Source organism: Pogoniulus pusillus, chromosome Z (genome assembly GCF_015220805.1).
Source record: "Pogoniulus pusillus isolate bPogPus1 chromosome Z, bPogPus1.pri, whole genome shotgun sequence".
NCBI classification, from domain to species: domain Eukaryota; kingdom Metazoa; phylum Chordata; class Aves; order Piciformes; family Lybiidae; genus Pogoniulus; species Pogoniulus pusillus.
In genome coordinates, this window is record NC_087309.1 from 64121715 (window position 1) to 64133743 (window position 12029).

General features: G+C 42.4%; 1 protein-coding gene across 1 annotated transcript in view; it reads left to right on the forward strand.

Annotated features, from left to right (window-relative positions):
* The window catches only part of CNTLN (centlein), a 250261-nt gene that overhangs the window by 149637 nt on the left and 88595 nt on the right, over positions 1-12029 (forward strand). The window contains 1 exon segment of the mRNA XM_064140410.1: positions 6735-6784. Within this exon segment, the coding sequence (XP_063996480.1) occupies positions 6735-6784 (50 nt within the window).

Genomic DNA, 12029 nt, shown 5'->3' on the forward strand with positions numbered 1-12029 from the left:
GTTCTTGCAGTCAATATACCACTTGACTCAAGGAGTTAATTTCTGCTTATGGCAGAAGGCAATCATGAATTACAAGAGGTTTTAAGTATTTACCCACAAAATATTATTTCCCGACTCATGGGGCTAGCTACAGCTTCAGACAGTACCCAAACATTTTCAGGGAATTCTGTTACTGTCTTGTCAGCTGCTGAGGCTTCTGATTCTTCCCAGGCTTCACAGGCTGCTGGGGAAAGAAGGCAGACTATCTCTGAACTTATCCTGGTTTCTTCTTGTGGAGGGCCTGTAGGCCTGCAAAGCAGGCTTGCTTATGCCTTGCCTTGCCTGGACTTGTTTTTCTGCCAGGACCCCTGTAAACAAGTTGTGTAAGCCCCACACACCCAGCTCGTGTCTCCCTGGGGTAAACCCATGTGATCCCCATATTTGGGAATGTCCAGGCAGGTAGCTTCTGCCTATTATGGTAAGGTTTGGCTTACTGACAACCTGATTGGTCATTCTAGTGGCCAAAGGGACCATTAATCTCGACCCACATTCAATAAATAGGGGTGCACAGGTAAACAACATGCCCAGCCCACAGCTCAGCTCAGCTCAGCTCTGACTCACTTGCATGGCTCAGACACAGCTCTGACCCTCACTTGCAGCACTCAGCCGCTCAGACCCCCACGCTTGGACACCATTGTATAGCTCCCATGCTCAGAGGCTCAGACCCTCATGCTTTGACTTATTCGCAGCTCACCTGCCTGCATATCTTTCTTGCAGAGCTCATTTAAGCCTGCACATAATATATATACAAGGAGCCTATAGCCTCCTAAGCCAGCTGTGCACATCTGCACGCTTTTGCTACCAGGACCAGATCTTGCATTGCCTTTACCTACAGAGCTCCGTCTCCCAGCAGCCGCGCACACTTTGCATGCTCGCTGCCTATCATTGCCTGGTAAAAGCCACTGCCAGCAGATAAGCCCTGGACACAGCATCCAGAAGAAGACAGCAGCACCAAGGCAGAGATCACCCCTCACCAGGAGAACAAAGGTTAGAGAAAACATATTTCCCCACAAACTGAGAAGATTTATCCTCTCCCCTCAAGCCAGGAAGATTCCAGCCTCAGAGTCCACAGACAGAGACCCTGGAGAATTGGACACTAGGCACAGGCTGTGACACAGCTCTGGAGGGTGATTAATAATTGATAAAGAGTTGTGAGAAAAAGCTTTAATACCTCTGTAAATATCTGTTGCCTCTGCCATAGAGCAGAAAGAGTTTCAGCCCACTCTGCTGGGCAAATAACATAAAGATCCCAAGCGGCATTAAGCCGCGGGGAAAACTCCTCTCTCTGTTTATAGTTTGAATGTTTGCTAGTTAAATAACAAATTCCTGTACATATTTTATCCTAAATTGTTTTCATAACTGTGTACGACCTCTAATATTAATATACAGTGGTTGGGGGTGGCAAGAGTTCAAAATATTTAATTTAATAAATCTAGATGCTTATATAAAATTTATATCATCCCAATTAATTTCTCCCACCAAATAGGTGTAGGCACTGAAATCCCCCTCTGCAACACTTCTCTGGATGATCTGTGTATCTCCAGCACTCCGCATCTTAGAAGGTGTAAACAGGATATCTTGCAATGTGTAGTCTCTGCACAATGTCACGCTGGCTATGCAGAGCAAGAATGTTGAGGTATTTAGAGCCTGTTCATGGTAAACTCGAGGCAGGCACTTTCCAGGCAGTTCAGGAGAGATAACTTATAGTTTAGCAAAGAATAATGCTGCGGAGGGCAATGGCAGGATCACTGGCATAAACAGAGACAATGTCAGCAGGTGTGATGGTTTGGGGGTTACCCTGCCCCCCCACACTTTTTGAATTTGCCCCAGCTAACTCAGACGGACCCTGGGAATATAGATGAAGCAATTTATTTACAGCTAGCAGAATGTACAAGCAGCTATTTACAATATATACAGTTATATACAATTATATATAGAAATATACAAAGGATAAACAATACAAAAGCACAACTCCCCTCCCAGAAACCTGAGTCCCCAGGAGGGGCTCTCAAACCACCCCAACACCTCCCCCCGGTCCCTCTCAACCTTACCCCAGTTCTCAGGAAGAAGAGAGGTGCAGCCAAGAGGTTAGGGAGCAAGGTTAGTAGGAGCAAGGTTAATGAGGTGTGACTAGGTCTAAGGCAAAAGCAAGAGTGAGAGACAAAATGGAGAAAGTTTACTTCTTCTTCCCAGAGCTCTCAGCGAGACTGTGAGAGAAGTTGACATCAATTGTTTTCATTTCACTGCCCGTTATCTAGTTCTTCTACCAAAACATTCCAGCTTACTTCAAACTAGCACAATAGGTAGCAGAGCAGGCAAGCAAACACAAATACAACAGCAGAGCACGCTGTATTATTACCTAATGGGCCTTTGGACACAGAATAGCCAATCAAAATGTCAGTTAGCCAAACTTTACCATATTAGGTGAAGCCATAGGATTGCTTTACCCAAATTCGGGAAAAAACAGGCCTTGCATGAGGCAGGCACAAGCTAAGTGTTTGTACCTTGTTTACCACAGGATGTAAACAGAAGCAAAACAAGTCAGGGCAAGCCAGGATCCTTAGACTTAGTGGCTCCAGGTTCTTTGTCCTCTTTCCCATGGTTGCTTTCCCCCACAACAGAAGGAGGGAGAACAGAAGAAACATGTCTGGGCAAGCTAGAACGTATATAAGCCTATTTTGGCCTATCCAGGCTTACCATGACAAAGCTTCCTCAGGTCAAAACAAAATTAAGCTCAGAGTGCAAGTAGCAGTCTCCTCGGTGGTATGCAATATATACAGTTCAGTTTGTATGTGATGTGTGTGTGTTGTGGAGGGCCTGTAGGCCCAAAAATAGGCTTATTTATGCCTTGCCCTGCCTGGGCATGGTTTTCTGCCCAAACCAGAGGTAAACACATTAAATGGATAAAAGGGGCACAATAGGCCTGGTGCCACAAAGTCTGGTCTGCCAGGACCCCTGTTTGTAAACATGTTATGTAAGCCCCCACACACCCAGCTTGTGCTTCCCTGGTGCAGGCCCATGTGATTCCCATATCTGGGGAAAGTCCAGGCAAGTAGCTTCTGCCTATTATGGTAGGGTTTGGCTAACTGCCAACCTGATCGGTCATTCTAGTGGGGCCATTAATCTCGGCCCACATTCAATAAATAGGGGTGCACAGGTAAACAATGTGCTTGGACTCCCTGCGTAGCTCTGACTCACTTGCAGCTTGGACACCCCTACCTGCGTACTTGCTTGCAGAGCTCACTATAGCCTGCCTATATATATATGTGGAGCCCAGAGTCTCCCAGCCATCTGTGCACACTTGCACACCACTGTGTTATCAGGACCAGATCCTGTATTGCCTGCCTTTACCTACGGAGCGCAGACTCCTGAGCAGCCATGCACACCTTGCACACCTGCTGCCCTGTCATTGCCTGGTAAGCGCCACTGCCAATGAGTTACCAGGAAGCAGACTCTGAATTGTCTGCATGTGATCAGACTGTCTGGCCAGTGTTAGATCGTGCTGAGACAGCACGATATCCTACCTCTGCACCTGAGATCCTGCCTACGTATCTCTGGAGAGAGCATCCAGAAGAAGCCAGCAGCACAAGGTCAGAGACTATTTCCCCACAAACCAGGAAGATTCTCCTTTCCCCTCAAGCCAGGAGGATTCCAGCCTCAAAGTCCACGGGCCAAGACTCCCCTGAAGTTTGGACACTAGTAATAGGCTGTGACATAGCCCCAGAGGGTGATTGATGATTCATAAGAATTGTAAGTGAATGCTTTAATGCCTCTGTCATATCTGTTGCCTCTGCCATAGAGCAGAAACAGTTTCCAGCCCACTCTGCTGGGCAAATAGCATATAGACCACAAGCGGTATTTGCTGTGGGGAAAAATCCTCTCTGTTTATAGTTTGAATGTTTGCTAGTTATTGTAGATATTAATCCTAGAATGTTTTCATGACCGTGTAGAATCTTTTTAGTATTAATATACAGTGGCTGGGGGTGGCAAGAGTTCAGAATATTGAGTTTAATAAATATATATTTTTATAGAATATTTTCTTGCACCAATTAATTTCTCATCTCCACCAAAGTCAGTGTAGGTGGCAGAATACCCCTCCATGACAGTGTGATTATCTCCATATAAGACATGTTTTATATGTACTGTTACAAAGAGCATGAGTCTTGCAAAAAAGATGATATTCTGTTTGTTGGGAGGAATCTAGTCTCTGAGATGAGACCATGGATGAGATGAAACCTGCTGTCAGGCTGATGTGACAGTGTTTTCTTACGGCAAGAACTCTCCTAGTGTAAAAGCCTTGTTTTTTAAGGATAGGAGGAAGCACATATTGGTAGTGGGAGGTTACAAGCTATAATGAAAGCCATTTCAAAATATTGTCAGAGAATGAGGCAATAATGTACAAGTAATTCTGTGTTAAGAGCCCAGAAAATATGTGGAGGTAGGCTGCTTGGCATCAGATGACAATCCTGACATACTAGGCATCTCAATGACCTGGAGAAAGGAGGGTAATCTTTTGGGTACAGTGTTTCCCAGACAATAGCTTTGCAGGATTGAAAGAGCAGGATTACCTAAGGAAACAATGGCACCATATGAAAAACATTTTGAAAGTATAGTATTGGACAACAGTTGTGGAAAAGGGGAGCACCATGTAGCACTTTTGAGTAGAACTCCTATGTTTTATTAATAAATAAGTAGCAGTGAGATTGTGCTGATTGTCTTTTCATAAAATCATAAAGGTTCGAGAAGACCTCTAAGAGCATCAGTTCCAATCATCAATCTGTCAACACCACACCCACTGAAATATTCTCTTTCAAACACCTCCAGAGTTGGTGACTCTGGTTTCTCCATGAACAGCCTGTTCCAATGCATGACCATGCTTTCACTAATGATTTTTTTTCCTAATATCTGAACTAAAGCTCCCCTGGTGCAACTTGCGGCCATTTCCTCTCATCAGGAAATGCAGGTTAGCTGAGAGAGGAGACCAACCTCAGTAAAGCCTCCATTCAATTACTCATAGAAAGCAGTGAGATCTCCCATCAGACTTCTTTCCTCCAGATCCCTCAGCTGCTCCTCATCAGACTTGTTCTCCAGGCCCTTCACCAGCTGCATTGCTCTTCTCTGCTCACATTGTAGCACCTCAATGTCTTTCTTGTAATGAGAGTCCCAAAAGGAAAGTAAGTACTCAAAGCCTTACCAGTTGTGGGTACAGGGGCACAATCACCTGCTGGTCACTATTTCTGATAGAGGCCAGGGCGCTGTTGGACTTCTTGGCCACCTAAGCACACTGCTGACTGATGTGCTACAGCACAGGTGTCAACTGTCACCACTAGGTCTTTTTCTGCTGAGCAGCTTCCCAGACACTCTGTCCCAAGCTTGTATTATTATGACTCAAGTTCAGTGCCTAGCACTTGTTAAACCTCATACAACTAACCTTGGGCCATCAGTCCAGCCTGTCCAGGTCCCTCTACAGAGCCTTCCTACCCTCAAGCAGATCAACACCCCCATCCAATTCCGCGTTGTCTGCAAACATACTGAGGGTGCATTCAATTCCCTCATCCAGATCATTGATAAAGATGTTAAAGAGAACTGGGCCAAATACTGAGCCCTGAGGAACACCTCTTGTGCCTGGCTGCCAATTAGATTTAACTCCATTCACTACAACTCTAAGGGCTCAGCCATCCAACTAGTTTTTATCCAGAGAAGAGTACATCTGTCTAAACCATGAGCTTCTCTAGGAGAATTCTGTGAAAGTATCAGAGGATTTACTAAAGTCCAGTTAGACATCATACAAAGTCTTCTCCTCATCCACCAAGTAGGTCATCTTGTTATAAAGGGAGATCAGTTCACCAAACAGGACCTGCCTTTCATGAACCCATGTTGGCTGGGCCTCATCCGCTCCTTGTCCTGCACATGCCATGTAAGCATACTCAAATGAATCACTCTGTAATCTTCTCTGGTACCAATGTCAGGCTGACAGATCTGTAGCAACTCATCTTCATCTAGCCCTTCTTATAGATGGGTGTCACACTGGTGAGGCTCCAGTTGCCTGGGACATTCTCTGTTACCCAGGACTCCTAATAGAAAGTGGAGGGTAGTTTGGTAAGCTCTTTTGCCAGCTCCTTCAGTACTTTCAGGTGGATCCCATCTGTCCTTGTGAGTGTTGAGTGACATAGCACATCATTAACTGCTTTCTCCTGGATTATGGGAAAGTTTGTTCTCTCTGTCTTCCAGCTCAGGGGGCTGAATACCTTGAGGATAACTGATTTAAGACTGAATCAAATAAGGCATTAAGTACCTCAGACTTCTCTTTATCATTGGGGCAATATTCTGCTCCCCACTTCAGTAAGAGGTGGAGATTCTCCATGTGTCTCTTGTTGCTGTTGTACTTATAAAAATACTTTTTTTGTTATCTTTTACAGGAGTGGCCAGACTGATTCCTAGCTGGGCTTTTGCCATTCTAACTTTCTTTGCTATGACATAATGAATGGTCAATTCAGATTGATATATTTTAATAAACTGCTGTACAAATAGATCCTTGTATTTTAAATATGCTAAGTGTCATCAATTCCTTGATGTTGACAACTTTTTTTATCAGTAATATATGGTTTTAGTTGTTTGGGTTTTTTTTTAAGTAGTCTATGTGGTATCTACATAATGGTTCTTTGGTTCTTACTTTTTTGTTTCTACTTTTGTAGACTGAATCTTGAAGAAGAATTGGATCAGATGAAAGAACACCAATCTGTGGGTAAGTTTGCAATGCAGAAGTTAAACTATGAATACAGCAAGAAATGGAAGGTACTGTATTCTATATGTGTACATAGAAATTAGAATTAATTTCATTAGAAATACTGATTGTGAGGTTATTTTCTCTCCAAAGGTTAATTTCTTTTTCTTTAATGTGTATTTTGTAAGCAAACCTCTTATATATTTGTCTTGGGTTCAAATGCAAGTTCCCAGAGACTCTAATAAATTTAATAGACCCAATGACAATTTATAGAATTTATAGAGTGCCCTCCCCTCTTTCCCCCTCCTTTTCCCAAAGATAGGGAATTAGATGTAGAGAGGGAGAGGTGAGCACACCCAAATAAATCAATCTCACTCGATTTGGAAGTTAAAAAGGAAAAGTTTAACAATAACTTAGAAAAGGTATTGGAGGTAGGAGAGTTTACAAAGGATAAGGAAGGGAAAACAGCAAAATACAAAAAGGAATGGATACAACCCAAGCAATGTGATGGTGTCTCTGCCTCATGGCTGCCACGTGGTGTGCTGGTATGCAGTGTGAGTGTGTGTGTGTCGAGAGGGAGCGAAGGAAAGAGACAAAGAGGAGCAGGAAGCTCCTCTGTTTTATAGGACAGGAAGTGGGGGGAGTGGGCTAACCATCACCTGGAGTGTGGCCCACCCCTGGGGAGGGGCCAAGACCCCTAGGGTCAGGTTCAGGGTTACGCCCCCCCTGGAGTGTTAACCCTATACAATATTATTATTTCAAAGTATGCTTAACCTTAAGTTCCCCATACACCTGTTAAGTCAATAAAATATTTTATGTATAGATAAGCTGATATATATTTGCAGTTTATGTATATGCACTACTTATATACATAGACCTGTGTGTAAAAACCTAGAATATGTTCATATGTTTATGAACCTTTCTCCAGAATCTATAATTGGTTTTGCAGTATTGAAATGCACTGATGCAGAAATTTCATGCTCATTCAGACTTCTCTTTTGGTACCAGTGCTACAAATTCCATGAATTTGAGAGTAAATCAAAGTAGTAGAACTCTAAAAAGAATTAATCATGAACATCTTCATTTTATGTCTTTACAGTCTTTAAAATAGGTGATTGTCCTATCATGACATGTCTTTGTTGGTCAGATAGACAATATATTGCCATTGCTTCTCCATCAGTGCCCTAATTGTTTGTATTATTTGCTATTCCTGGACAATCTGGGAGAAGTACACAAGAGTGCATAATTACAGTCCAGATCCATGTCACATCTTCAGTGAATTTTTTATGCACAGTACTGTTCAAAGGGAGTGGGAGACCTGGAGAATTGCTCTACATATTCTTACCCATAAAGCAAACTTACCATTCTTTATCCTGGTTTTCTTTTTTTTTTTCTTTTCCCTTTTTTTTTTTTTTTTTTGTTTTTGTTTTGTTGTTGTGACAATATTGGCTACTTGAATCAAATAACAAAGATTTTTGTCTGCTTGCTTATTTGCTTATTTAAATTTTGTTTATATTGTCTGTAAACCTAAGTGAAAGTATCTAGCTGCTGAAAGCTTTTGTGTTGTTTCTTATGTATTACTTTCATAGCCCCAGACAGAGCTGGAGGGGAATAATGAAGGTTTCTAACACTGACTAAGAAATAACTTCTTTGGTTTAGCTAATTTAGTCAATCTTTGCACAGAGAGAAATGGGAAGGCAACCAGCAGTGAGGAGGAGTTGAAGGCCTGCTGAGCAATAACCATGTATTTCCCCAAAAAACAGTCAGATCCCTGAAACTGCCAGCTCTTGACATGTTTAGTGCTTTAAGAATTAGTGGTTTATTCTTTCTTTTTTCATTATCTTTTCAGGTTAAAACACAGCCTTTTTAAAAACTTTTGTTATTGATGTAATGATTACTTCTTGTTATATTGGGACTGAGAAAAAGGGTTAATGTACTAGTGAAATGTTAGGCAAATTTTACTTATCTTTTCCAGCATATTCTGGTTCAGAGTATCATTTACATGGACTGAGAATTTTTTATAAGATTCAAACTCAAGTTCAGCAATATATATTAAGCAACACTTTTTGTTAGCACATAACATTGAGATGATCGCAGCCAGTTATAAATTTATATCATTTGAAGGATACAAATACAGCTGCTGACATAATTTTGTCATTCTCCTTGATAATCCTAAGGTGTTGCAGTTTGATGGACACTTCTATCAATTGCTTGACATTTTCAAGAAGACTACACCATAACAACTGAATCTGTTTGTCAGTTATTGAATGTAAATGAGGAGTAGCAGACCTCGCACATGTGCTAAATGCTCCCACCCTCTGCCCTAAAATGTGTATTAAATGTCCTCCTCTTCCCAAATGAAAGTACTACTTCAGGTCTGTTATCTGTAAATTGCTGAGAATTCAAACTTGACATGGTCTAAATACATTTTAGTGTGCTTTATTTTCTAAAAAGAAACCTGTCATGAATTTACTGAGCTTCAGCATCACTGGATGTTGAAATTCACTTTCACCTTAGCAGGTACCTGTTTCTGTCAGACATTCTAACATCAAGGGATAAATTCTGAAAATGTGACTGAGTTTTCTTGTATTAATACAGATTGAGTCTACCCTTTTACTTCAATAGGTGTTGTTGTTTGTCACCAGAAAGAACTGGATAGCTTTGTTGCTTTTCCATATACTTTTCAAATCCAGCTGATCAAAGATGAAGGAAGTCTGTGATGGAGGAGGTTAAAGATGTGAAATAGGATTTTTTTCAAAATTAAAATTGTTTATTAATTTTGGTATTCAAGACTCTTGCCACCTGCCCAGTAATTTTTAATAATAATTGGTTCTGTGCAATGGTCATGAAAACATCATACAAAGGACGAGGCAGAACCTAGAACACTTAAGAAATAACTAGCAGTAATACAAACATTAAACTGTCAGAACTGGAAAAGTTCTTGCAGTCAGTTGTACCTCTTGCCCACTAGATGGACTCGGGAAGCTGCTTTCTGCTAAGGCAGAAGGCTTGGATTCAATTAGGGAACTTACAGATTTTTTTTTTAAAGAGGCCTTTGTTATCACTGGATTTCCTGGCACCAAATACAGTTTCCACACAGTACACAAACACTTGTAGGGAGTTCTGTTGGTGTCTTGTCAGCTGTTCAGAGGTTTCTGAATCTTCCCAGGCCCTTATTAGCAGTGCTGGGAGAAAGGCAGACAATCTCTGACCTGATCCTGGTTTCTCTTGACTCCAGACTTGTCTTGCAGGTGTAGGCAGGATGTCTTCTGCATGTGCAGACAGGCACAATGTCATGCCAGCTAAGTAAGCCTATCGCCTGAAGCCTATTCCTGGTAAATTGAAGACACAGCAGGCTTCCAGATAGGCAAACCCAAGCTATCAGGGCTTGTTATTATGTTTCAGAGCTAGCATATAGCTTAGCAAAGCATGGCAGGATACAACGGCAGAAAGTATAAGGCAGAAGCAATGGCATCAGCACATTGTGTTTGTCTGCTCGTCTCTTTTTGTCAGTGTATCTGAGACTACTGGGTCTTTGGCCTCAGATCAGCCAATCAGGATGGCAGTTAGCCAAACTTTGTCCTCCTTCCTGCAGTTGCTTTCCCCATCAGCAGAAGGAGGGAAAGCAGAAAACATGTGTGGGCAAGCCAGGACATGTTTAGGCCTATTTTGGCCTTCCACAACAAGGTCAGAGGAAAAGAAAACTCTGCTCCTGCCATTCCAAATTTCTTTCCATTCTTTTGCAGTTGTAAATTACTTTCCAGTAGTCATCAAATCCGAATCCACTATTCATGCTATTTCTTTCATTATTTGTTTATGAATGTAAAGAATGTGTTGGCAGGTACTCATGCTATTTCATCCAAAAGCAAGAACGAGGAACATGGGTCTGTCTAATCCTATTCAGAAAAATTGGAAGTGCCTTATTATAAAAAAAAGTTAGCCTGCTAACCCACTGTTGCAGAGGGGGATTCTCAGTGCCTCCGCCTATTTGGCAGAGGGGAGAAATTAATTGGGACAATATAATTTTATATAAAAATACATATTTATTAATCTAGATATTCTGAACTCTCACCACTCCCAACCACTGTATATTAATATTAAAGTTCGGTACATGGTTATGAAAACAATTTAGGATAAAATATGTACAGGAATTTGTTATTTAACTAGCAAACATTCAAACTATAAACAGAGAGAGAAGTTTTCCCTGCGGCTTAATGTTTTATATTATTTGCCCAGGAGAGTGGGCTGAAACTCTTTATGTTATTTGCCCAGGAGAGTGGGCTGAAACTCTTTCTGCTCTATGGCAGAGGCAACAGATATTTACAGAGGTATTAAAGCTTTTACTCACAACTCTTTATCAATTATTAATCACCCTCCAGAGCTGTGTCACAACCTGTGTCTAAAGTCCAGACTTCTCCAGGGTCTCTGCCTGTGGACTCTGAGGCTGGAATCTTCCCAGCTGGAGGGGAGAGGATAAATCTTCCCAGCTTGTGGGGATAGAGGTTTTCTCTAACCTTTTCTCCTGACTAAGAGGCAATCTCTGCCTTTGGTGCTGCTGGCTTCTTCTGGATGCTGTGTCCAGGACTTCTCAGCTGGCAGGATTTGAGGAGCAGGAGAATATCGTGCTGTCTCTGGCATAGTTGTTCACAGATAGCAGGCTCTGTGTGTGTGTGCAGACATTCCAGAGTCTGCTTCCTGGTTATCTCAGCGGCAGTGGCTTTTACCAGGCAATGATAGGCAGCGAGCATGCAAAGTGTGCATGGCTGCTGGGAGTCTGAGCTCCGTAGGTAAAGGCAATGCAGGATCTGGTCCTGATAACACGATAGCGTGCAAATGTGCACAGCTGGCTGGAGGCTATAGGCTCCTTATATATATATAAGTGCAGGTTTAAACGAGCTCTGCATCTAAAGTATGCAGGCAGGTGAGCTGCGAGTAAGGGTCAGAGCATGAGGGTCTGAGCCTCTGAGCATCAGAGCTATGCAATGGCATCCAAGCATGGGGATCTGAGTGGCTGAGTGCTACAAGTGAGGGTCAGACCATGTGCCTTAGCCATGCAAGTGAGTCAGAGCTGAGCTGAGCTCTTTGTTACCTGTGCGCCATTATTTATTGAATGTGGGCCAAGATTAATGGCCTCTTTGGCCACAAGAATGACCAATCAGGCTGGCAGTAGCCAAACCTTACCATAATAGGCAGAAGGCTCTTGCCTGGACTTTCCCAATCATGGAGATCACATGGGCTTACCCCAGGGAGACACGAGCTGGGTGTG